The sequence below is a fragment of the Phymastichus coffea genome, unplaced genomic scaffold (genome assembly GCF_024137745.1).
Source record: "Phymastichus coffea isolate CEN01 unplaced genomic scaffold, Cenicafe_Pcof_1.1 PCOF00206, whole genome shotgun sequence".
NCBI lineage: Eukaryota > Metazoa > Arthropoda > Insecta > Hymenoptera > Eulophidae > Phymastichus > Phymastichus coffea.
The window spans coordinates 126,919-154,239 of record NW_026707017.1 but is presented as its reverse complement, the minus strand read 5'-3'; the positions used below and the strand labels follow the sequence as shown (position 1 = coordinate 154,239).

Here is a 27,321-nt window from a genome sequence, read left to right as displayed (position 1 = left end):
AAAGAGTACAGTTAATTAGCGATTGGTCTACGAGCGGATCATCGCCGCGATGAAGCCTATCGTCGACTCACTGTTGTTTTCAAGGGCGGTATGATTGCACTCCATAATAGCTTGAACGGCAATGCCAACGCAGCTGAACTCGATGAGGCCGGATGAGGATCGTTCGGATTTCAGCGGGAAAAGCTTGACGGTGGTGGGTGGCTCAATTCCATGGTCAATGAACACGCGGTGGACCGTCTCCTCGGTGAGATCGGGCGGCGTGTTGAAGAAGTGAACGATCTTCGACGGCGGCTGAATTCGATTTTTGTTGGCCATCGCCGGGTTCAAGAACCTGTTGTTCTTGCTGCCGGTGAAGTCCTTGAAGCTGGGCGTTTTGTCGGGCAGGATGTAGGGATTGGTGACGTCCGACAGGAAGGCTTGCTTCGAGAAGCCCAGCTGAAGCTTGACCGTGGAGTCTTGGTTGCCGATGGTGACGTTGTTCAGATTTTGCAGGCAGCGCTCCACCGCGATGCTGTCGCCCATTTGGATCATTGCGCAGCCCTCCTTCGTCTTGAGGAACTTGACCTTGCTGACGTTGCCGTACAGGCAGAACAGATTGAAGAGCTTGTCGCAGTTGACTTTTTCCGGCTGTAGGCCGTACACCATCATGACCGATCCTTGCGCGCTGCCCGTCGGTGCTTGACCCAGTGCAGCGCCCGGCACATAGGCGCCTGCAACACAATCTGTCGGTTAAAAACGTTGCGCATCAACGTTGTCTTTCTTACAAGGTTTTTGTTGGCTTTACGCTAAAATATTTATGCGCTACACGTCGCAGGTGCTCTCAAAAGCTTGGTTGTGTTTTGCATGGTTCGTCGCTTTTGAAAACACCACCGACACATTTCTACGGAAAACGAAAAATAAGAAGCCATGCAGCACTTTTCAACGTTAATTCCTCGCGCGCATCAACAACTCGTCTTAATTTCGTCATAACGTTCGAGTTGTTCCTAACTTGTGTCCAAAAGCTACAGGATACTGGTTTGAGCGCGATACTAGTCGGCAGTGTCGCTTCGATAAAAGGCAAACTTTCTCGTCAACTGGTAAACATCAAGTTTTCGCTTGGCGACGTTGATCGTAGTTAAATAATTTAATCTGCTTGCGCGCTTGACAACTAGACAAGTTTGTATAGCTTTACTCGAAACATAAAGAATTCAATTTCGGTCATTTTAGTTGGTTGTTTGGAAGCTATTAAACTCATAACTACGCCAAGTTTCACGCGTAATCCTGTTGATTATTAATTTGGCAAGAGGCACTCGGAATTTCAAATTGCAGAGCTCGAATCGTGCGGCGAGCAATGATAACTTCTTTTTGGCACCTTCCACACAGCTGAGCGGCCGGTGTGACGCTGGCTATCAAGACGAAGTCGCATTGGGTAGCGCACCGTGAAATGACGCATCGCGAAGCTAAGAAGCTTGGGCGGGCATCGAAAGTCGCAAGCGACGCACGCGAGGAGGCCGACGAGGGCAAAGAGGAGGCTCGCGAGTGCAAAGTCAGGCGAGAGCGAGGCGAAGGTACTCACCAGGTCTGGTGCCGGGGGTCGGGTGCAGAGCCTCGCGCCCGGCGAACTCGGCAGCGGACTTGAGCCCGTAGCGCTCGACGTAGGGCTCGGCGTAGGCGGCCGGCCCGTTGAAGCCCTCCTCGTACCTGTCGTGAGCGGCGCCGGCCCCGGCGCCACCGAACTGCACGCCGCCGGCCGGCGCGACGGCTGCTCCTACAGCAAAGTCCGCGATAAATCACCAAATCGCCGGCGAGCGCCGCGCGCAAACAACATTACCGTAGGGCTGCGGCGCGGCTCCGTAGCGCGGCTCGGCGAGCAGCGGGGCTGGCCTCGGGTTGCCCTGTCCGTCCTTGTGCGCCCCTGCAAGCAGAAACCACCAGTCAGCGCTGCGGCCTCCTCTCGGCGACGACGGCTCGTTAGCGCGACGCGCGATCGTCCCTCCCTCGCTCGCTCGCTCGCTTGCTCGCTCGACGTTCCGGAGGCCCGCGCCGATTCTACCTTTCTCCCCGCGACGAGCTCCGAGCTCCATTTTTTCGATCGAGACAACAGATTTTCCTGTTATTGTACGACGGCTTCCTTTGTGCGCCGATTGCCATCGGCCTGGAAAATGCCCTCTCAATGGTACTCGGTAAGGCGATTTGTTAATTCGATCCTACAGAAGTGTAAAATTTCATTTTTCCGCTCTCGCGCCTTTGTCAAAGCAACGATTCAATCGCAAATTCATGACGCTATCTATTCTTTATCTCTCTCGGGGACGCGTTACTTTTTGTGGCCGGCGGTAAAGAATTTTTGATCGTTACGAGCCACTTCTTTTTCCTTTTACGAGCGCGCTCGAACGAAAAAAGAAAATACGCGTGACCTCAGAAAAGAGATAGAGAGAGAGAGAGATAGAGAGAGAGAGAGATAGAGAGATAGAGAGATAGAGAGAGAGAGAGAGAGAGAGAGAGAGAGATAGAGAGAGAGAGAGAGAGAGAGAGAGATAGAGAGAGAGAGAGAGAGAGAGAGAGAGAGAGAGGAGAGAGAGAGAGAGAGAGAGCAGCGTTTCGTCGGGGGATGTAGGAAAAAAAATCTGAGCAAACGTAAACGTTTACCCGAGTATGGTTATGATGAAAAAGGGTTGGTGACGCGCGCGCGTAAGCAGAGTGATTTGCTTTTACCGAGCGAGCTCGAAGCTTTCGGGAAATGGACGAAGCCGAGGTCACACGGTTAAAGAGAGAGAGAGAGAGAGAGAGTGAGAGAGAGCGAGAAAGAGCGAGAGAGAGAGAGAGAGAGAGAGAGAGAGCTGTATCGACCTCGAAGCGACGCCACGCAGACTACCAGAGACGCGCATGCGACTGTTCCGTTCTCCCTTCCCCTTCATCCCTCCGTAGACGGAAAATCCTTTACTCTATCTCCCTCCCTCGCGAGGATGACGCGCCTCGCGAGTACGTCTCTGCTTTTGTCGATGCGCGAGCGAGTCTTCGCTTCCACGAGCACGCCGTGCTGTTCGCGCGACATCCTCGCGAGCACGGACGACCGCTCCTTCCGCTTCGACTCGCGAGGGATCGACCGAGCCTGCGGGGAACTGATGAAAGCGCGGGGGGGGGGGGGAGGCTTGCACCACGGCAGAGAGCCTAGCCTCCAGCCTCAAGCGCAGCCGCTTGGGACTGCGCGCCCATCGATCGCAATCGCGCGAGTAGTCTTTTACACGAGGCTTCCGACGCAGGAAACGCGGCCGCGCGAACAATCGGCCCTGCGCCCGCGATCGGATTCCACTTTGGGCCTCGATACCGCGCAGCGGAATCGCTCGTCACTCCTCGACCGAGATCAGCTGCAGCCTCGGCTCTCGCTTGCCGAGCGCAAAAATGGAGCGGCTGGATCGCCGTCCGTCGCGCGCGCGACCTCCTCGGCCCCGCGAACTCGCGCTTGGCAAATTAATCGATGAGTCCTCGGCGCTCACCCCCATCGGCTCTCGACGAAAGGACTCGTGCGGGCGCGACAAAACTAACAAGACCATCGAGCTGATGAATCGCCGGGGTCGCATAGCGCTCGGCGAACAGCCTTTTCCGGGCCAACGCGAGACTTTTCCCCTGACAAATGACTCGTCGGGGGAGCGCAGCGTTCTTGGCCTGTTATGCAACTGCGCAGGCACGAGATAATCGCTTCTTTGCAATTTGGCTGGAATGCAGTATTAAAGAGCTTGCGCGCATCAATCAATCCTGCTTGCTCGCTCGCTCGCTCGCTCTCTCGCTCTCTCTCTCTCTCTCTCTCTCTCTCGTTGCTCGCGTGCACAGTCGATGCGACGGCCGCTGGTGTGCGTTCGTTACAAGTGCAAGCTTTGCACTCGGCGTCGTCAGAGCCGCACTAGTGTTCATTTGTTAATGTGCCCAATGAGAATGAGCGTACAGCGAGATTAACTGTCATTTGCGCGAAGAGCGAGAGAGGAAGGGAGCGAACGTCAGCTTTTTCGGCGTAATTTACAAAAAGAGCACGCAGAGAGGGGTGAACTGGCTCTCTGTGTCGTCGTATACATGACATTTCTCACGGGAGGAAATCGATCAAGTTTCGCATTGTATATGGAAGGAAACGGCAGAGATTATTATATTGTATAAAAACAGAAACGCTCGGAGCTGTACAAATTGAGATCGAATGATTTATCATCGCATAGCTTATCTTTGTTCTTTTCGTTTTTTGTTTTTGTTTGCTTCGGTTGTTTTGCTATATTCTTGGACTTACCGCAGCGGGCGCGTGCGCCACAGAGAGACAAGCATGAGAGAGCACGTGAGCGAATCTTTCTCTCGACACTTTCAATTTTAACTCTCTTTTTGTCCTCGCAACTTTGCTCCTTATTCTCTCTTACAAGACACTTTTTCTTTACTCTGTGCCTCTCCTCATCGTTGCACTACTTTTTTTTGTTTCTCTCTCTCTCTCTCTCTCTCTCTCTCTCTCTCTCTCTCTCTCTCTCTTTCTCCCTTTTTTTCACTCTCTCTCTCTCTCTCTCCGTGCTCGCACTCATTATATGCTTATTCTCTTTACTTATTCCAAACTTCCATTTCTCTGTCCATAGAAGCGTGTCTCTGTGATTCACCTCATCACAACAACTCAGAGATGGGCTGCATCTGCACACAGACAAACATTCCAACATAACACGTCTTTCCTCCCACTTTTTATTTATTTATTTATTTTTTGCAAACAAAATTCAATTTGTTCTCTTTAACGTAGTCATCCAGTCATTGGTATATGATATTATTGAGCCTCCCTTTCTCGTACTTAGTCGAGAAAAGGATTCTTCTATGACAAAAGTGCTTTGTTAGTCTTGAGTCCTATTGTGGTGGTTGTTGATGTTGATAATCATGTCTATGTCGTTGTTGATGTTGTGGTGGTGGTGGTGGTGATGATATTATTGGTGTTATGAATCAAGCGAGAGGAAAGATTTTCAGCCATTCGTGTACGTAATTAAACTTTCATTATCGACGTACCTCCTCGAGCGTTTTGTACTTTGAATATAAATTATTAAAACAAGTGAAAGGTAACGAGAGATGCGTAGATATATAATATCGTTAGTAAAATGAACTTACATCAACAGTAAAACATTTATATATACACAAAAAGTGAAAAGTTAATTTGTAAAAATATATAGATACGTATATATTTACTTTTTTACATTTGGATCAGTGATGAACTGAATGTTTGTCTGTGAGAGTGCATATAAAAAAAAAGTCCTTTGTACGGGACGTAAAAATATATGTTGCTAATATATATATGTGTATATTGTGTACATATATATATTATTCTAACGGTATCGTTTTCTGATGTATATATCATATTTATATATTATAATGAAGAGAACTTCGCTGTTCACATATTTTACATATAAAGATTAAACATATTATCGGGGAGTTTCGGAGAGTGATATTAAATATGTATATATATCATGGCACTTTCAACGACACATGTATCATAAACACGATAAGACATGAGATTTATATATCATTCACATATACATATATAGCCATCGGTGAGAATTGTATGTGTTTTTGGTGTGGATCTAGATATATATACATATACAAAGAATCAAGAAACCACAAACAGCATTGTCAGGACTTGAGAGGGAAGTGCTGGCACCACTATTGACGTCGTGCTTTAGATAGAATATATATACTTGTTTCCAGGTTTATGTAGAGAGAGAGATAGGCAATTTTCACTGATATTACCAATCACTACAATTACAATTTCAAATATAGTCAATCTACATACAAACAATACTCAGGACAAATATGTTAACAACAGTTACGACAGGAATCGAATATTTTCATCGTACGAACAAGAGTAGCAACAAAAAAATACAAACGAAATTTGATTTTCTTTGCAACGAGAACATGTGGGTGCGGACGAAAGCTTTTTCGCGCTCGCAACAAATGTAGCAGTTGTTTGTATGTAGCAAATAAAGTACGTCTTGACATTCATAGACTTCTCCTGTCGAAGATCGCAAGTTTGACTTTTATTTTAATGTACGACGTTCGTGTTTTCGATAGCGACTCGCAAAAACATTTATATTTGTACGTTTCCGACGTTCGACTCGATAGTGTGTATATCAATAAAGCTTTGTACATTAATCAAGAGGCGTTTCCTCTCTTTAACGAGTTTAGTTGTGAAGCACGCAAACGAGATCTGTAGCGCCTAATTTATAGCGCAAATTAAGCTATAAATGGATTTGTTTCGTTTAATCGGCAGCATTACGAGATACACGTACGTAATATTAAATTTGATTATTATCAGTTTGTGCATTAATATATATAATCAGGGATTGGACTTTACCGAAATCGTGTTTTGTGATGCTAATTGGCAGCGATTTTAAAATCGAAACGTCACTGTTGTTCTGGATAAAAAGAGAGAGAGAGATAGAGACTGTTCATTGAGTAAGTACAAAACGTATACAGTGTTAACATCGAAAGAAACATTAACATCAACATGTGCAAGACAAGAGAGAAGGCGTAATAGAGATTTGCGTATTTGCTTTTCGAACGACAGACTTTTATTCGATAGAAGCTTCTTTTTTTCTTGTTTGATAATCGACTATTCTCTGTTTCTGTTGTTTGGTATACATGAGGACAATTACATTAGCGCACCAAAACATGCAAAGGATTCAGATATATATATTCTCGCATTACTTTTAGAAAATGTTTGTTGATTGACACTTGACGAAATGTATATTAATGTGATTATTTTTCTTATTCCTTCATCCTCTCGCTCTTTTCCTCTGTGTTGTGTAAAAATAATCTTCTACAGATGTCTTCTTGTGTGTATATATATGTATATACATGCGTATATATATATATGCATATACATCAAGAACTTTCTTCCTGGCAGTAGATTTATTTTTTAAGGGGAGTATATAAGAGATCGTGAAGCGTTAGTTTTATATTTTCTCATTTTGATATTTTGACGAAATGTCAGTGTATCATTTTCATGAAATTCTCCCCTCCAGTTAGATAATGAATGTGTTGTATCGAGTTGTTATTTCTCACCACCTTGGATTTGATGATGATGTTGTTGTTGTTGTTGTTGTTGATGTTGTTGATGTTGTTGATGTTGTTCTTGACGTTATGGTTTCTGTTTTTGCTGAATTTGTATATTATATTTTGATGATGAAACTTGAGCATTGTTTCGTTTAACACATCGTAGTCAATAAGTGTGGATATTACATATAAATATATTTTCAGTTTTCAACTGAATATATTTGTGGTGTTTTGATTTTTCATCTGAATATTTTCGTCGTATAACGGCGTCGTCAGTGATAATCGTACCGTAAGTAAAGTCAAATGATATTCAATGATAATGCAACGCAGACTTTTCAAATTTACCATTAATTATGCTTTTACCATTTGATTTGCAGAGTTCAATGTTCCTTTCAACAGCGTTTGAATATAGCGTGGGAAAGAAAATCTATCGAGCGCGGTAATGCGATAACTTTAAAATTACCTTTTTTTTTCGCTTATCTCGCATTGAACTCTACTTGAACATTATACAAATTGAATTGCAAACAAGTTTTGGATTGAAAAAAAAAGCGTGACTGCCAACATACCAATTGCCGGTGTAGTGTAATCCCAACTTTCCGAGTCGTTTTTGTAAACGTTTAGTTTCGTGGGCTGCAACAGAAAAGAAAACAGCAAGACAAGAGATGAGTGTATTACGTGCAAGTACATCTACGCAGGCGGTATGTACGTGGTTACGTTTATTTTTTTTCCTTCTTTACGACACGTGCTCGCCGATAAAAGTTTGCTCGCTTATCGATCAACGAAATCGAAAGAGCTTCCCCTGTCCAGACGGGTGGGTAAAAAAGAAAGAAAAAAAAAATTGATCTGTCGTCCTGCTAAGTGCATTAGCATACTTTCACTTGTAGCTTCAGTCGTCGCGAATTGCCAGTTAACGAGATTCTGGAAAAGTCGTCGCATGGCCAGTGAGGACGAAACTGGGCCGCGCGCCGAAGGCTTGGCTGCCGCGGCGGCGTTCGAAATTCGCCGCGCGACGTTTTTCGAAATCCCGGCCAATACGAATCGCGCGCCAGAAGCGCAAAGAACAGTAGCCGCGGGTTAAATTGATCGAGGTGGACAAGGAGGAAAGTAACGAAATAGTCAACACGACTCGACAGTAGCGCGCGTAAGCGGCTCTGCTCCGAAGACCCGCAAGCTTAATCTTCGGCCGAGTGGCTGGCTCTCGGGTAAACAGGCCTCCTCTCTCTCTCTCTGCTGCCTCGAGCACGCGCGCGCTCTTCTAAATGTCGCGCGTCTCGCGGCTTTATTTCGCTCGACGAGCGCGCGCAAATCGCCAAGGTCCGAGCTGCAGGAGCACTGTAGGCAAGGGAGCTGCCGCAGCGCGCTCGCGGGGTATTAATAATCCGAAAAGCTCGGCCGAGTACCGCGACTAATTCGAGAGGAGCGAGAGACGACGCTTTGAAATCTCAGTGACACGGATCAAGCTGTAAGACGCGGTAATCCATTTTGCCGAGCGGAGGCAGCAGCATCTCGCGGGGGCCCCCTCCCCCCACCGAGGCTCTCGCGGCAGAACAAAGCTCTTTCATAATAGGCAATCGGGCGCGAACTGCCTCTCCCGAGAATACCCCTCCTCGTCTGCGCCGCGGCAAGCGCAGATATACACTCGGCGACGACAGGCGAAATCGAGGGATCGCCTTACCCGCCTAGGCCGATCGCGAGCGAAACCCGAGCCCGCGCGAGCGCCGACCTGCCTTCGTTCATCCGGCCAGCACTTAGCGAGCTGCCTCGACGTCTTCGTCGTCGCGAGATAGCTTAGACGTACCTCGGCTAGCCTCTCGCACCTGTCGCGCGCGCGTCCAGCTTTGCCCGGCGAAGGCTCGGGAGTGGCTCGTCTCTCGCTCGAGCCTACCGGCAGACCTCTGTCCGTGGGGAGCTTTTCAAAATCGGAATTATTAGTATTCCAATTCTGCTGAAGCAAGATTAATTTAACGGAAAAGCCAACTTGGCGTTCATTTCTCGCGCTCACTGGCAAAGTTAATTTTCGACCAAGTCAATAATGAAACGAGACCATCTCACAGGCATACGCATGGAAATGAGCCCTCACCCATGAAAATCGGTTGAACCGTTCCAGAGCTAAAAAAGCACTCGGAACTTTATTCTTTCTGAGTCGGCAACGATAAAACATCCCGTACATCTGGAGCACAGATACATTGAAATAGGTCAAAATTCGGGTAACCAAGCCCGATCAGTTTAAACGTTAAAAAGGAAAAACTTTCTCGAGATAAAAAAACTATCTCGGCAATAATTTGCAAGTGATTTAAAAGGTTTCCACGAGGCCGGACTCCAGCTGACACTCGTATGATCTAGTTACATTTGAGAAGGAAAAATAGCGAAACAAGCCGGAGAGTTGAGAGAAAAAACGGATCGCAACTGTCGCGAGCGAATGAAATTCGGTGCGGCGGCGATTGCGCAAGCAGAGCAGAACAATGTCGGTGTGGCGTGGCGCGTCGAAGCTCCGAGCAGGCAGTTCGCGAAGAGTCGAAAATCGCGAGGGAGAGAGGGGCAATTTCCAGCGAGGCGCGTCGACAAAAAGCGGGCGCTGAGACAGGTCTCGCCACGGCGAGATAGCATAAACAGGCCGTAAAGTCTAGCGCGGCTATCTCGCGCGACACTTCTTCTCGCCCGCGGATCTCTGGCGTTTGTAACGGCCGAAGACAAAACGCAGATGTCTTTAATAGAGAGATGCCGCGGACGCGCGCGCGCCCGCGCGGCCAAGAGGCATTCACGCCTCGTAAACGTCCCGAGCCGTCGCGCGCGCGACGTGAATTTATGTCGCGCGCGCGGCGCTGCGCGCCTCCGAAAATAATGATCGTCTTGCGCCATCTGCAGACCGATAGCCGTTCCATCCCCTATTGCGGACATGCGTTGCCGCTTACGAGCGCGCGCCCAATTAACCTCGATCGAGGCGGCCCCGCGCCGAGCTTATTTTCAGCAAATTGCCCGGCTAATACGACAAACACTTAGCGCGCCTATTATGACATCTCGGCGTCGACCGGAAGTCCTATTTCTTCCAGGGCGGGCTCGTAAATCAACCACGACGCCCGCGAGGCTGCCGATCGGCCGGCGATCGGCCGCGGGCGCGTTTCTCTTCGCGCGAGCGCGCTCGTTAGTACACTTGGAGAGGCGGCGCGAGCGCGCTAATTAAAAGCTCAAACGAGCGCCGCGCTCCTCGAGCCACGGGGCAGTTCTCCCCGAGAACGCGCGGATTCGGCGCCCGGGGGAGGGGCGTCTGGCGTACCGCCGGCCTTGCGATTGCACGACCTTAAAGACAAGCCGGAGTGGAGTAGGGCCGCGATAAATAATTCATCGATTCGCCAACCAAGTCCAACGGCGCGATTCAAGGACCGAGGCGCCTAATAATTCACGGCAAAATAATTTTCGGCTCGCTCGCGCGCTCACGTCCGAAATGAGCTGGCGTTCCGCGCGCGCCAGGGAGAAAGAGAGAGACGAATTAAATGAGACGAGATAAAATTAACCAGCGGCTAATTAATCGGCGTGTCTTTCCGAAAGACGGGTGGGGGAGAGGGTCAAAGAGCCGCTCGCCTCTTGGCTCGTGAATTAGCGTCGGGACAAAGACCAATATCCCGCGAAATTAGCCTCTCGCGGCGAGGCGCGAGAGTGCAAAAAGGTGTGCGCGCGCCAACGCGCGGATAATCGTATTTTGACCCAGTTACCCCCGAAGCCTCATCGCCTTTTCTGCTCCGCGCGACGACAAACAAAGACGATCGCACTCGATGATCGAGTGCCCGGAGAACGGTGAATTAGTCGAATTACACTTGCCCTCCTTCCACAAAGGAAAAGTGCGTCGGGAGCCGCGACGTTTTCCCGCTTGGCTTCGACGCTCGTTCGCGCTGCCGCGGAGCTCTCGTTTATTGAATTATACCGTCGTTTGTTGTTGCGCCTGGGCTTGTACTATTGACGCGGAAACCTCTGAAATTGAAACGATGGGGCTGAGATGCCAGCTTTTTCTTCCTTTCAAAGTATGGAGAAGGGCGAAAGGACTGTTTGATGGATGTCAACGGCTGCTGAGCAAATATACGAACATCTCGACAAGTAAGTCGAGTGCTGACAACACATTCCGTGTAACATCTTTTTCGACCCTTGTTCGTGAGATTCGTTTAAAAGAGGCGAGGAAGGCGAGGAAGCGCGCTAGCGAATGAGAATATTTCGAATTAAACTTTCTCTCGTTTTCTTTTGCGTTATTTCTCGAATGAAACGCTTTTTTTCTACGGCCGACACGTTTTTATCAAAATGAAGTCACGATGAAATTTTCATCCGCTGAAGCAAGCTTACGAGCGAAACCCGGCCATCTTTCTCGCGCCTGGCGTTTCGATTGGAAGATAAAAATGCCAGTTTATTCATTTCCAATGCTCGGAATCGCGAGCGAGCGAAGGCAGAATTGGCGAAGTCAGCGAAGCGCCCGGTGACGTCAGTCTTGCAACGGACGTAGCAGCACCGCTGCAGCCACGCAGGACTTTGCGCCAACTGCGCCCGACGGCGGTCCCGCGGCAAACGTTGCTGGGCCGACGCTCGAAGAGAGCAGCACATCGGCTGCGCGGCGAGCTGGCGAAGAAGAAAAGTGCGCCCGAAAATTCGAGCTAATAACTCGAAAACCGCGGAGAGCTCTCGGTAGAAAGTGGCTCGCTAACGAAGACGAACGATACAATTGGAACGAGGCGCATTCTGAAAGGTGTCCGACGAAACCCATCAAGCCTAAAATTTACTCTCGCGCTCGTATATAAATAAACCCATCTCTCTCTCTCTCTCTCTCTCTCTCTCTCTCTCTCTCTCTCTCTCTCTCTCTCTCTCTCTCTCTCTCTCTCCCTCTCTCTTTCTGCCTCTGCCTGTCTCTATATCGGCGTGTCGACATTCTAATCCATCATATATAATCGATCGATATAAGCCGATAACTCGCACGCCCGCGAGAGCAAGGCAGGGAGAGGGGGAGTTAGACAAACTAAATTGGACGTCCGTGTCCGATAGCTCGACGAACAAGTCGAGCAAATTGGCTTGCGGAGGGTTCTCTCTCACTCGCGCAGTGCGCAGAAATGAGTCGAGCGAAGGAAAAAAATCAAAAAAAAAGGGGGAACTGGCGTTGGTTAGGAGGACTTTGGATTCGGTGCAATCGGTGCGCCGCACGGCCTGTCAGCCGCGAATTAAACGCTCGCCGCCGCGGTGGTATAATTTCGCTGGCCGACTATCTTAATGGAAAGTCATGTCTGCCGAGGGAAGAAAGTCGACGACGCCGGGAGAGTTGATTATTCGAGGAGCGAGACTTTTCTCGAGAGAGGGAGAAATTAAAAGAAAAAAAAAATATATTTGGCTATTGCTCGGTTGGCCGTTCTTTCATGTTCGTTGAAAATTGACAAATGTGAAAAATGAGTTTGCGGAAAAAGCCACAAGGGTAATTTGTAATACTATACGCGAAAACCCGAAAGGAAGAAGCAAAGCGTCGGTGTCCATGTTTGACCATCTATACGGTTTCATTGCTGCGGCGATCACTTTACCGAAGGGTCGCGCGCACCGCTATAGCCGTGGTATTTGGCAAACGGAGGGCCCGTGATTCCGAAAAGATACAGTCGATCGACGAGCCAATTTATTTGAGAGGTTTCCGCACGTGGAAGCGCGCACGCGCGCAAAAGGTCGTGCGTCCATCACGAAGCTCGGCCGATTCGGCGTAAATAATCCGTCTGCCTTTTAATGCGCGCATAAATCATTGAAAAGTAATTGGAAATGTGCGCGGGCAAATTGATGACGCGGAGCGCGAGGCAAAAACATTGAATAATTTGCCGTGGCCTTTGAAGTTCGCGAAGCCCCGCAAGACGAAACTTAAAGGCTCGCATCATCAATTTTCCCTCGCCCACGAGCTCGCGGGAGTAGGGAGAGAGACGAGACAGAAATTGTTCAGTGCTGCAATTTGCGGTTGGCATTCCGCGCTCAGCAGGCCGTTCAAACAACGATCCGTTAAAGCCAGCCTTCGCTCTCTTTCATCCGAGCAAACGACACGCTCAAACGCAAATAATTTAGCCTCCGAGATCCCTCATAAGTGCTTAGCCAGAGAGAGAGAGAGAGAGAGAAATTTGAAATTCTCGTGCTTGGAGCTTGCGCGCCACGTCGTGCCGCGGGCATGCGGAATCGCCGGCGAGCGCGCTGAACGAACGGCCCGGTCTCGTCGATCGACTGCCAATCAGAAATAGAAGCGCATAGCCGGGCCGAGGAGGCAGATAGCGGCTCGGCGCCCATCTGCTTTCGCTCGATTGAAAACTGTTTTCGCGGTCGCGGCGGCGCGAGCACGCCGCACGAGAGCGCGAGACGAGTGGCTAATTTTAGGCGCAAGCCGTCGAATGCCGACGTGCCAGTATTTCATGTATCTCGCAAGCGAGCACCGCGCGGGGCAGATGCATTGAATTTAACCGTGTCACAGTTGAGCCTGCGCTTCTATTCTTGAGTTCGATGGAGCCGGACAATACAAAAACCAGCGGCTTCGTGCCGCGCCGCTGACAATGCCTGCCGCCGCCGCCGCCGCGCGATATTGCCGCCGGCGCGCGGAATGGACCGTTCTAATTGGGATTTTCTAGGTCGCGGGCGCGCGCGCACGCCCGAGTTGCGAGGGGAGGGGGCGCGAAACGCGAAAGCAAAAAAAAAAAAGGAAACGCAAAACAAAAACAAGTAGCAAATTGGAGCAAATCAAACGGGGGCGGGCGAACGAATAATTTGGCAAGTACGCCGCCCGCGTGCGAAGGCTTTTAGCCGCTGTCCGTCTCTCGCGCTCGCCTATCTCGCCGGCGGCTCTCGACTTGCAGCAGACGCTGCTTTTCTTAGTCGGCTAACTTTCGATTTGGAGTTGGAGAGTTCCAACGTACGCGTGGCGCCTCGACGTGAACGCCCCGCTCACCATTTTCCAGACGATCCTTCGAGCGTTGCCCGATTTTATTTGACGTGCGCTTACGGACCGGCAACCCTTATGAAATACCAAATTTTCACCGTGGATCTCCGTGTCTCTGCGAAAATCTCGATGGTGTATTTCAAACAACTCGTCCGATTTCTAAAAGTTGTAGATTCTTATGGATCCTCGACAGGAGACCTCGCATAAAAGAGAATAAAGAAAAACTAAGGTAAAAAATACGTGCTGTCAATGAGGACACCCCGTTTTACTGGAAATCGATAATTTTTCAACTCTTAGTAATTACGTCTGATGATTAATACGTTCAATTAAAATCAAAATATGCGATCGATAATTTTCATTAAATACGATACCATAGGCGCGCCCCACTTTCTCGGAGCGCTCCTACAGCGAGCCAGATACAAGTTGCGAAAAAGGTAATAAACTCCATCCCGTTCTCGGTCAGCAAATTGTTATTCGATCACGCTGTCGAGCTAAACAAAAATTTGAATAATCATTTAGTGCGCTTGGACCAAGCTATCGTCGATATCATGGGTGAAAAATTGATCGTTCACTCGGGCTGTAATTCGGGGAGGACTTATCTCGTACGAACGATTGGAAAAGACTTATCGCGAGAAAGCGCGCGGAAGAGAGAGAGGGAAAGAAAGAGCGAGAGACACGACTTATCGCTCGAGGAGAAAAGCTGTTAGAAGAGATTCATTTTAAAATGTTTTTCCAGTAGTTTTATCTCTCGGACCCACGGGGGGGGGGGGGCAAAAAAAACCGATATCGGTCCGTTTTCTCGAATGTTATTCACGCTCATCCGGGGCGAGGGAAATTCGCAAGACGCGCACCGGCGAATAAAAAAAAAAAAAAAATCGCGTGCACGCACACGCGTCTCTCCGGGGTAATCGTGTATCGATTCAGCCTCGCGCGCTCGGAAGCCAGTCCGTCTCTCCAAAAAAGGCACCTTGGCCCCTATGGATCGCCGAATTCCGGCGAGCGTTCGCCTACGGCGAAATAAAAAAAGGGCGGGTGTTCGTGTTCCAACGGAGCGTAATTCTGCTTTGGCTGTCACCGTAATAACTCTCACCTCGACCAATCTGTCAGCCCCGTGTTTTCTTAAGCTCGTCGCTCTCCCGCCCCGCTGTCTCGTTCTGTTTTGTTTGTTCGTTAAGCTTGTCGCGCCCAAAGAGTTACATCGGCGAGTCGAGAGCAGAGAATACTCATTACCCGAGACGATCGATCGGGGGCGCGCTCACGGCTCGACGAGAACGGAGGACGCCAAGTCCCGGTGTCGGTTCATTAGCGAGACAAGGAAAAGCGCGGCGGCGCTAAACGCACACGCGCAGTGCGCGAATTACACATGCCGCTCGTAATTAAAGCTCGCCGGCGAGGCGCGTTTCCTTCGTAACCTGCCCCGCTCGGCCACTTTTGCCCGCCTCCTCTTTTCGTCGCGGGCCACTGCATCTTTCGCCGCTCTTCCGCTCGCGACGGCCCTATTCATCGCTCGCCGCCCGCCGATCGCCCCTCCTCCCGTTCTCATCGCGCCTCTTCGCGCGGCTCGCCCGTAAGCGAAAGACCCCGGCCCGCTCGACCTGAAAATGCACGCGTCCTCGCCGCGGCACTACCGGTTGGATGAAATTACTCTGATACTCTGAGATTCTCAATCTCGCGGTAAATTTCGCGAATACTAATGTACTTTTCGCGAAAGGAGGCACTTAAGGTACTTTGCATTTTCAATTCTGGAAGAAGAAACATGAAAAGTATTCTCCGAGGCGAGCTTCGCTCGGCTTGGCTGGCTGCCTTTTTCTTTTTCGAGAGAGGGAGAGAGCTCGCGCGCGCGACGAGAGTCGAAACGTCGAGTTGACCCCCGTTCATCAGGATAAAAACAAGAGGAATTTGGAAAAAGTAAGTTGCCGCGCGACAAATCTCATCTAACTTTGCTCTCTCGCCTCTTCCCGAGCATATTTCGGAATAAATGCAGTTCCAGCCAGCGCCGAGGAGACGGAAGAAAAAAAAGGACGCCCGTATGTTTCTCTTCTGATTAAAAGACAAAAACAACGCGGGGAGAATTTGGCGAAACGGCGAGATGCTTTATAATTTGCGCTTTGTCGAATTGACGCGGCGCAGCGTTACGTTCGCGTTGAAAACAGCGGCGGCGGCAGTTTGTTTTTTAATCCTCCCTCATTCCAGAAATAATCCGTCCGCATTACGATCGCTGCTTTTGTCGATTCCGACGATTGGCCGCGTTAGCACAACGCCGCGTGCCCATTGAAATTTGCCCCCGTCGGCCGTGCTCCTTTCATTTTTCATCTCCTTCGTCGCTTTTCACCCTGTTTTTCGGAAAGGCGCGCGACTCGCGGGCGATGCAGACGAGGGATTCCACGGGAACGCGAGGCCGCGGCACGGCTGTTCGCGCAACGAGAGCGCGCGAAAAATTTGCCGGCCGAGCGGCCGGGTGACGTACTTTGCGCGCTCGGGGGAGCCTCGTGGATTTACGGGCGCACGGAGAATCGCCGTTTATCGCAAATTACGAGGCGAGCGGCCACCGGACTACACTGCGACTACAGCGTACGCGTTTTAATGCGCGAGCGCGGACGCCGCTTGGTTTATTTTCGCGACGGATTATTACGCTTTTCGGCCTATTGTGCCTCGGCTTCTCTTCGCGTGGGTCGCTTTGATTGATGCGATCGCCTTGATTACCGACTGATCCATTACGCAAACGACAACTGATGAAATAAGTTCCGTTGTTGCTTTTTCTTTCTTTCCTCTCTTCTCTCGCCCTTCGTAACTTTTTTACGGATCGCCGCTATACGAGTATATTTCGTATTCTACGTTCAAACGGAAAGCACGTCACTTCTGGTATGCACCGAGAAGAGATGATAATGGGCTGCGGCCTTTGCTACATCAGGTTGAACGTCGCGGTTATCAGATTATTAATGAAAGATAAGCTCCAAGATTTCTCTCGCGGGGCGGAGCGAAATTTCTTTATCCTCACCTTAATCCGCAATCTAATGGATTGACGTTTCTCTGCCGCCACCGCGGGAAAACTTGATTAATATTTCCATCCTGATATTATTATTATAGCTAGTTTGAGAGCCTTTTGTAATTAGCTCGGCAGATCTTCTGGGAACCGAGCGAAAAGTTACTCTGCAAGCTCGCCGTATTTTTTATTCGGTAAGAGCTTTTTCCCTTTTGTGGCCAAACAGCGGTTACGAATGGACAGATCTCGGACTGTGTAATGAGATGTACAGTTGCTGAAAAAAGCCGTCTATTCGACCGCAAAATAAAAAAATAGTGTATAATTTCAGTGAAGAGCTTGCGGAACTCGGAACGAGCGAATAGCAGAAACTAAGTAATCCACGGACAAACTTTCAATTAATATTTCATTAAGAAAAATATACTGCCGAGAAAACCTCTTAATTATCGTCTTTCATTCTGTCTCGTTGGTTTATTTATTGAAAGACGCGAGTCCTCGAAAGATTTTTTCGATTACCATACGATGAATAATCAAAGAAAAAAGGACTTCCTTTTTATCGGCCGAGTGGAAGGGAAGGGGGGCGCAAACTTTATGCAAAAATATGTAAAGTTCGGCTTTTCTCTTTTTTTTTTATCGCCGGCTACTTTGAAAGTTGGAGCAAAAAGCTTCATCGAGACAGCCACCTCGGGTAAGTAATTTGGCTTGGGATCCGCGATAAACAAGTGAAGTCAGCGAGTGGCTGCCCACAAAGAAAACGCAAGGCCGTCAAATTATCCCGAGGCAGCAAGCTCGCCGCCGCGAAAAATGGACCAACCAATCTTCGGTCCGTCGCGCGAACTCTCCGCGTATCCCGCGTCTCTCAGAGCCGGCGCTCTGTTTATCCCACTCGATATCGCGACGTTGCTAACCAAGTCGAGCGCTCGGCGTCGATTATCCACGGCGTTTTATTAGCGCCGGAAATTTACCCGTCGCGAGTTCCTTCGGCGGCATTCAAGTGACGTGCGCGCGCTCGCGTCGGCATTCATCTCCGCGGAGGCTCGCTCGGCCCGCAACTCGCACGGGCATTGCCGCGCGCGCTTGTAAAACTTCTCCGTTTTGACGAGAACTTGACGCGAGAGTCGCGCCCGAAATAGCGACCGACTGATGTATTTTCTCTCTGCGCGCGCATATTCCGCTACGATTTTCGACCCGATAACGCCAAACACTGGGTTTCCCGCTCCTTCGCTGCTCCTTCTCTTTTCTTCTTCTACTTTTTTTACGCTCGTTTGCAACATTTACGCGACGCTTTTGTTTGACTTCGCTGCACCTTCATTACGGCACAGCACTGAAATCGACAACTTGTCTTTCGATACGGATGAAATAACGGAAAAGTCCCTCCCTTTTTTTACCTATCCAAGCCTCGAATGCGAGACGTGCGTAAATCGAGATTGAAAGAAAGTCGATGAATCACCCAACGCCAACAAGCAATCCGCCGATAACGGCTCCATAAAATACACGCTAAACTCGTCATCGATAGCAATGAAGTCCTTGTAGCATTGGCACTTGAATTAACGCAACAAATAACCGGGCGAACGAGGATCGTTAGCCAGCCGCACAGAGCCGCGTCGCGCGTATCGCGGTGTGACGCGCGAGCTTTCGGCGAATATCTGCGCCGGTCGGAGCGGTGAAAAAGCCGCAACTAAGAGGGGGTGTGCGTCGTCGGGTGCAATAAAATAATCGCGCGACAGGGGAACGGAGACAAAATAACGCGGCCGGAGGATTTTTCGCGCGACGTGGACGTTCCAGTTAGTGCGGCTCGAACGATAAGAGCCTTCAAACACTCTTCGAGCCGGGAGAATCGAATGACATAATGCCCACTGAATAATGAACAGAATCAATTTCCCGAGTTTCGCTTTTCCTCTGGACGCCGGCCAAGAATTCTCGAGGCGGCGGACGCCTCGCGCGCGTAATATGCGTGTTTACTCTCGCTCCGACGCGGGCTATTCATTTTTTCTTCTTTCTGTTCTCTGTTGTTGCTTGTTTCTACCGCTCGATATAAATTTCCGAGCTTTCGCGCGGACGAATCCATTCTCAAGTCACTCGTGACGAATAAAGATGCGTCGGGACACGTTCACTTTTGCGAGACAAATGAAGCTTATCTGTATTTACATAGTCGACGCAGTCTGCGAACATTGTGCGCGTCACTTCTTGTTGAAAACGCTTACGGGCCATTCGTAGACAGTTGAGAGAAAGGTCAAGCTCTAAACGTGTCTCGTAGTGAACGTATGTAATTAATAATTGACAACTCATACCATTATCACCTCGGTAACTTGAGCGTAGAAAAGAACACCAAAAGAAAAAGAAAAAGAAAAAAATCAATTAACCGAGCAACGTATCCAGGAATAAACACTTTTCGCAACGTAATTAGGTATAGAAGCGAAATTGAGAGTTGAAGTACTCACCTTGGCAAAGTCAATTTTTAATGTGCAGCAGCCCGAATATATGTCTGCACCATGGAGGGCCTCTTTCGCTCTGGTTGCCGACTCGACCGAGTCAAATGTGCATATCAAACATTCAGAGTTAAGGACTTTTTTTCGCTTTAACATTAACAGAGAGAGAGAGAGAGAGAAAGAGAGAGAGTATAAAGCGTGTGGCAACCGTTTGATTTATGTACACGCGAAGGCGGAGTAAGTGTATTCCGGGGCAGTCTACCGCGAGCAAAAAACGGGGACCTTTGGCCTATAAATTTTATGAATGGGATGAGTGTCTTGTCCAACTGGAAAATTTCGAAATTCGTGGCTTACAGTTTCTTCTCTATCTCTTGAGCTTTCATGAATATTTCATGATGCGCTCCTCTTGAATTCTCTGTGATAGGTATAATTATTCCATCTTTCGAATTTTTAGCGAACTCGCGGACAGGATATTCGAGCGAAAATGTATTAACGAGTCTCGATTTAATAAAAATGGGTAAAGCTACTTTTGCGTTTCGCGAACTCTCTTGGTGCGATAATCTGTCTATCGAATCCGAGGATCGGCATCGGTGCGGAGAATCACGCTGCGATGCAAACAAATGGAAAACAGCTTCGTCGTTCCGCGCGAGGAGCTTGCGACCTTTGCGATTGCAACACGACGCCTGCGCGCGCGCCGCGAGCGGCGACGCTGCATTGAAAAGGATATTCAACCATGGCCTGAACGCCGTTCTTCTTGAAGATGACGATTCGCTGCACCTGTCCGCTCTGATGGCTGATCGCGTGTAGAACTTCCTGCAAAACCAAAAATGCCAGCTTTCAGTTTGCGCTGAATTTTCGCGAAACAGCTGCCCGACGAGTGGATAGATGCGCGACGCGCTCCGAAAGCGAAAATCCATTACGGTGCTCTCTAGGATTCTCGGCTGGTTTGCTTTTGTTCGCGGCGTCGACCGAAAATAAACATCTCGCCATGTCAATTTAATTTAAAAAGCTCGCCAATGCGACGAGGCATCTTCGGACGTCAGCGAGAAGTTTTCCAATCTTTCGGAAGTCAATGACTCGAAGAATCGTTGCGATAATTACGACTTAATTTTTTCTACTACTATTCATCGCCGATAGCTGTACATAGCATAGTTATAAGCTGTTGTATGTATGCACGTTGTATCGATCCCCCTTCTCTCGCGTCAGTCTGCCCCCCCCCCCCGCCTCTCACTCACTCTCTCACTCACTCTCTCTCTCTCTCTTGAACATTTTTTGACAATAGAGAAGTCTGACAATAGACGCGTTATCAGTGGGTTCTTTCAACAACGAAAAATAATAGCCTCCTTTTCGACGGGGCTAACGGTAGCAACAATGAAGAGGAAAAAAGTTTTCGGAGCGCTTTAAAGGAGATGTTTGCTGGCGAGCGGTGCGCGCGCGTGCCTCCACGCGACCGTGGACCCGCCGACCTTCCGCGGCAAATTCGACCAGTTGCAGCTGGATGCGCATCAACGTTGCCCCTCGCCCGCGAACGGCCTTGGTCGCGAGAGACAGAGATTCATGCTTCAACACCCGTAGGGTGAAAAAAGCCGAGCGAGCGAGCGAGCGAGAGTGAGAGAGAGAGAGAGAAAGAGAAAGAGAGCTATAGTTAGCCGAGCAACAAAAGACTCGTGGAAAAGCAGCAACGCAGCGGCGTGTTTACCTGGAGGCAGCAGTCAGCACACGAGCGATGACACGCCGGGTGGCTTGCGGCCAAAACCGCTTTTAGAGCTTCAATGGCTGCCTGATTGACTCGACTTGCTGTGCACGCGTCTCTCTCTCTCTCTTTCTCTCTTGCGCAACTCTCTCTCTTTCAATTAGAGTGCGCGCGTACGGCCGACTAATGTTGGCTTATTCATCGGGTGATATTTCCATTTTACCGGATGGTGCATTGTCGCTAACCGATCGTCCCCGAGGGAAATAAGCGGCGCAATGTGGGGTAATTCTCGGGGCCTCATCACTTTTTCAGCGGCACGCGAGTGCAGTGCGCCAGCCGTTTCGACGCAGCGGTGAGAAAAGCGCGGAATTCCCCCTCCTTCCGTCGATTCCTGGATTCCAGATTTGCCGTAGTCCCGAGGGCCCTGCGTTAATGGTTGCCGGGAGAGACGCTGCCAGCTCCGCACGGCTCACAGTAGCGACTCCTCAGCCCGACCGATCAAAGCTCGGGCGCGAACTCGAAGCTCACTTTCTCGCGTCAACTTGGGTCCCGTCTGCAATCCCTCATCGCCGAGGGGGGCTCATTCTCTCGCGCGGCTAATTATCGCGCGCGAAGAGACGACGAGCCCCCCCCCCCCTGCAAATAACAAAAGCGGAACGAAATGTTCTTCGCGCTAGCGTCGACGTCGCCGGCTCTTGAAAAATGCATCCGCGAGCGAGAAAGGATCGCGCCTCCATTTCATTCGTGCAATATTGACCCTCGAAAAAGGCACTCCGCTCGCGCTCGACTATTCCTTTGAACGGGATCCAAGCCCTCTTACCTACGACCTTCCGGAAGACAGAGACTGCACTCGACTCTCAGCGTTCGTCTTTCGAAAGCACAGTCGAACGTCAAGTCGCACGATCGCCGATTGGTGACGACGACGACGACGAAATGTGTCTCCTCGCCTAACCAAAGACCCGCGCGTATCCTAAAACTCGGACGATACGAATATTGTAATTAGCCCAGTAACTCTCGATGAACTCCCCGCTGCACTTGTCGAGCGATCCCGCGAACGGCATCGAAGGTCGGGGAAAAGGAGGCAAAGATAAAACAAAAGCGCGAAAAAAAAAAATGGAATAGAGCGGTTTGCGCGCAGACGGGTCTTTCCAGACTGATTCAAGAAAAAATTGCTCTCAGCGGCTGCGCATCGGCACAGTGCTTGCCATTCATCCGTTTCAACGGGAGAGAAAGCGCGTGTTCTCTCGATCACGACGACGACGACGACAGCTCGTCGTGATCTTGAAACGATCGCAGCGAGAAAACGAAAGCTCCGAGTCTGGGAGAATGAGAAATTGCATTTTGCATTGCAGCTCCCGAAGGCCCGTAAATCCGGTGCCGCGAGGACGAACGCCGCGGGAGCATGAATTCCAGTGCGCTCGGCCATTTTCGGTGGCGCCCGTCTTTTCTCTCGCGCGGCCGACGAAAGTCACGGCGTCCGCTTTCAATTTGCGCGTTTTGCCGCGACGCGAGCGCGACCGCGGCGCGCCCTCGTCCGCGCCTCGCGGGCAGGAGGCCGACGCCGCGAGCGACGCTGCAATTTAATTAAATTGCGAGCGCGCGCGCGAGACAGAGGCTGCGCTCGGGGCCACGAGTGGTAGCAGACGTCGCCGCAGTCCGGCGCTCCGCGGCTCTGCCCTGGCTCGCCGCGGAGAGATAAGGCGCAAGAGCCGAGCCGCGGGTGCATCGACGGCACCTCTCCCACTCGCGATCGATCCGTCATCCGTCGGCCGGCAGTCCGAGGCGACAATCTCGCGGCAAGCAGCTCGGCAACAGATTGGCGCGCGCCAAACTGCCAGCTGTCGACGTAATTATTCGCGGAATTCGCTGTGCCTTTGCTCGCGCGTTAATAGCGTTGAGCTTTCGAGCGGTGAGAATGAGAGAGAGAGAGAGCGCGAGGAGGGGGAGGGGAGAGGGGGGTCGAGGGAGAGCGAGCGAGAGGCGATAGGATTATTTCGGAGCTGCGCGGGCTATCGCGGCTAGACCTCGACTGTGGCCGTCGTTACGCGCGCGGGAGCCCGCTCGTGGTCCGTTGTCCGCGAGCCCGTTTCGGCCGCGGAGAACGAATGGCCGCTCGCCTCGGGGCGGGATCCACGCCGAGTTGACGGGCGCCGGCTATCCCCGAGTGCTAGAGGCCGGCACGACGGTGTATTCCGAGGCCGCGCGCCATCGCCCGTCATGATTTAGACGCTGTTCAGCTGCCCCTCGGCTTTCCACGAACGCGGCGATAAGTAAAATTGGCACGAACCGCGCGGCATCGCTCGATTCTTCGCTCTCGCCGCTGTCCGGCGAACGAGTCGAGCGCACGCATAGGCCGAAGAGGACGCTCGGCGGGAACCAACGAGACGATCCTCGGTGCGCTGCCGTCGCGCACTTGGCGGCGAGCTCTCGCGAGCGACGGCCCTGAGCGAGGTTCACCGAAACGGGAAGCGACGCGAAGTGCGACCGGGCGCTGAGAGCCGAATCGCCGACGCGCCAGCCCACTCGCCGCGGGCACTCGGGCGGCATGTGATTCGCTCGGGCGGGGCAGCGCGAGTGCGAACGATTCCTCCGACGAGCGAGACTCGCTGATAAGCGACGAGGCGCGCGCGCACGCTTTATCGGCGAGCCTTTAAGCTCTCCATCGATAGCGCCGGCGATAAGGCGGCGGCCGAGGGATCGGGCTTGCCGCGTCGCGAGAGGTAAAAATAATCCCGACCGTCGGCGTCGCGGAGTAATATTCGCGCGAGCTTCTCGTCGCGGCACCGCCGTCCTCGGCGCAGCTGGCTCGCGGCAAGCTCTCGAGAACCGACCGACGGCTCGACCGCGCGAGTAAGAAAAAGAGAGAGAGAGAGAGAAGAGTAAGGGGAGGACGTGCCGATGTAAATGGCTGGCGCGTCAGCCAACGGCAATTGGAAGCGCAGGCGCGCGCGTGCGGCTCGCGCGACGACAACTATTACGAAAATATACTCTCGGGCGCCTGCCCGCGCGCCATCGAGACGCACGTCGGACGCGCGCACGTGCGCTCGCGTTTGCTGCCCTTTCGGGTCGGCCGATTCGCTCGAGTAGCCGTGGGCCGCTGTCGCGTCGAGCGGACGAGTTGGAGTCCCGTATGGAGATCGCCGAATGACAACGTGTCGTCGGGCGCCCGCGACTCCGTGCGCCTCGAGCGTATATAACTTTACACGGGCGATCCGTGTACGCGCGCTATTTCGAGAGCCGCTCCGCTAATAAAGCTTTCATCTGATTCATTAAACTCTATAATTACGCGGCTCGAGCGCGAAAACTACGCTACCTTGCGAACCGGACGCGCGCTTTTTTTCCTTTGTTTTTCCATTGCGTCATCTCGCGAGCCTGAGTCGCAACGCGAACTTTGCGTATCTCGAGGTTTAAAGACTCTCCGACTCGGCTCTGGAAACTTCCTTTTTTTCCACGAGTGCAAAGGTGACGCCGCCGCAGTTGGAAGCGTAATACCCTGCTGCTGTACTCCTCGAGTGCGCGACTCTCTTTCTCTCTTCGAGTCATCGTAGTCTAACGTCGCGCTAAGTCTAATTTTAGAGATAAAACTTAAGGCACTGACGAATTCTCAAAATGATTCTTCAGACTATTTTCGCTTAGACCAGACTTCGCTCCCTGATTTTCGATCGCACTTCGTTCGCAATTCTCACGATTGAGATGTGCTTTCACAAATTTCTGGCAGTCGAGATAAACGATTGCCCGATAAACGACGCTCGCTTCTAGCGTCGTGACAGTTGTTTACCTTTGCTTCTTCGCGCTTTCATTTACTTGCGAAGCGTACAACGGCTTTAAAAAGTCGGAACGGAGCTTGGATTACCAACGAAAAAAAAAAAGTAAATAAATAAAATAAAAAGAAAAATAAAATAAAATCACAAAACATTAGTCACCCGTGTAAAAGGAAAACAACAATACCCACGCGCACGTCCACTCGAATTAATGCGAACAAGCGAGAGAATAACAAACGATTTCACCGTTGACCGACTCGATTCAACGCGAAAACGGAAAATAAAACGGAAAAAGAAAATGCCTCCCTTCAGAAAATCAACGTCCGTTTCGCATCGCGGGCGCGCGCGCAGTGCGCGTGTCGGCGAACGGCGGTTTTTAAGAAAAGTCCCGAGACATTTTCTACCATTGTTCGAGCTCTCGTATTTTTGTCTCTCTCTCTCTTTTGTATTCCGCGCTCGGACTCGCGCGAATACGTACGCGCTCGTAGAAAAAGTTGAAGCGCCGTCCAAGGTCGCGCCGACGCTCGCGTAATTAGTTTTCGCGCGCGAGGCTAGCGCGATAGCGACGACGCTCCGCGCGACGGTAGGCGGGCGCGAGAGCTCTGGATGGAAAAATGTCGGTGGGACCGTTGCCTCGTCTCCCCTTCGCCTCGGGACGAACGTAGGCTGGCCGCCCCCGTATCGGCAAACAGCCGACGAGACTCGATTATCGCTTCTCAGCGCTACGAAGCCCATTGAATCGCGGCCGAGTCGATGCGCAAGTTGAACGGCCGCGGAGGGTCGATCAAGAGGGCCGCCGCGCTTTCGCGGGCGTCGCGCCGCGCAAATCCACTCTCAGAAGTGAAATTCGGCAAGCGGCAACTTACCACGGTGATGGGGTAGACTGGATTGATGATGGTGAAGAGTAGCACGTGATTTGGCTTGTTGTTGTCTTCCCTGCAAGATAAAGAGAATTCGCAATCAATCGAAGGTGCGCGCGCGCGCGGCGACAAGCAAAGTCCAGGCCAAGTTCTAATAATAAGAGAGGCTCTCGTGCGATTTGGGACGAACGACGACAACGACGATAGAAGGGAAGGATATATAGCTATCCTCCTCCTCCTCCTCCTCCTCCGCCTCCTCTTCTTCGTCTCGCCATCGATTGTTCGTCGCCGCCGAGCGATACGTTTCTCGAGAGCACAATCTTGCAACGACCTGCTTACCTCTTACGCCTCGGCTCCTCGCCGTAACCGTACTCGTGATTCTGTAACAGATCGTAAAAGCTCGGATCAGTTTATGCGCTACGGGATGGCTATTATGCCGACAATGCCTTGGAAATGAAGGAAAACTCCAGATGTGTAAGAACGCTTGGGACGGAAGACACTTTTAGTACGTTACGCTACCCGGGGGTACTTATAGGTGGCGTACTCGCTTTTTTCCAAAAGCCCCGCAGAGGACGCACAAGCGCTTCTGTGTTACCTGCTAGGAGGCCGAGCACAGTCGCCGAGCTTCGCGCGCAGAGCGGAGAAAAAACTCGTTTCTGCGCGTGGCCCCGCCAATGAGCGAGCGAATTCAAGCGCTGGCTTTAGGCGATGCGCCAGTAAATTGATCATTCGGACGCAGAGTTTTACGATGACTTTTGGGCTGGAATAAATGTTGCACGACGAGACAGCACGGCCAGATTTATCGTGGATGATTAACTGATGAACGTCCACATTCGCAAGATTTAGCTGTGCGCGTTTCAATTGTCGCAGAGAATGTTTGCGTTCCTACAATCACGTCGTGCTTAACTTCTCACTTAAAAAGACGGAAAACGAAAGCAAAAAAAGATGAGTTTTTTTTAAATGGAAAGTGTTTGAAAAAGTTAAAACTTTGATAGATGACGTGCTTCCGTTTAGAAATGGCTAATATTAGTATAGGACTCGAACAAAATGTGTAATTAGAGCAAATCTAGAGACGCGGGTGGAGGAAGGAGGGGGGATGGAAGAACTGAGAATGCTCTTGAAAAAAGTCAAGTGTAATCAATTAACCTACTTTCGGGAAAATTTTAGCGGTGTGCGTTTGTGTTGTACGTTATATTTACGTTTCTTTTTATAAAACCTCGTCACGCATCAGCTTTTGACAGGCGAGAAGAAAAAACATTGTGTTCGCCGTAACCTAACGCTGATCTCCTATACCCGGCCAATCGCGGGCGAAAAAAAAACCACGCACACACACACACACACACACACACACACACACACACACACACACACACACACACACACACACACACACACACACACACAAAAATGGCAATTGCGTAAGATCGCGTGTGGCCCCATAACCTGTCGAGAACAACTATTATTAGAAGTTTTCGCGGACTCTAATGTGCCATCTTTGGCACGGAATTGTTCGTTCTCCTCTCTGCGGCCGATTAGTTTCACGAGCTGGGCTTTTCAATTTCGAGAGAGATCGGACGACTTTATGCATGCATTAGCGAACTTTCTACGGCGCGGTCGCCGCCGCACGTCGTTAAAACCTTACTC

The 27,321-nt window shown here is 50.6% G+C and overlaps 1 protein-coding gene across 2 annotated transcripts in view; it reads right to left on the bottom strand.

Annotated features, from left to right (window-relative positions):
* LOC131673962 (heterogeneous nuclear ribonucleoprotein L) overlaps positions 1-27,321 on the bottom strand; it is a 35,232-nt gene that overhangs the window by 400 nt on the left and 7,511 nt on the right. Inside the window, exons 2-10 of one of the 2 annotated variants that reach the window (XM_058952369.1) lie at positions 26,017-26,057; positions 25,684-25,753; positions 20,091-20,176; positions 19,376-19,472; positions 7,599-7,662; positions 2,105-2,110; positions 1,806-1,894; positions 1,556-1,715; positions 72-710 (exon numbers count right to left, since the gene is read on the bottom strand). In XM_058952369.1, the coding sequence (XP_058808352.1) occupies positions 72-710; positions 1,556-1,715; positions 1,806-1,894; positions 2,105-2,110; positions 7,599-7,662; positions 19,376-19,472; positions 20,091-20,176; positions 25,684-25,753; positions 26,017-26,057 (1,252 nt within the window). Of the gene's footprint in view, positions 1-71; positions 723-1,555; positions 1,748-1,805; positions 1,895-2,104; positions 2,111-7,598; positions 7,663-19,375; positions 19,473-20,090; positions 20,177-25,683; positions 25,754-26,016; positions 26,058-27,321 lie in introns of both variants that reach the window. The other variant, XM_058952368.1, reaches the window with a different exon arrangement.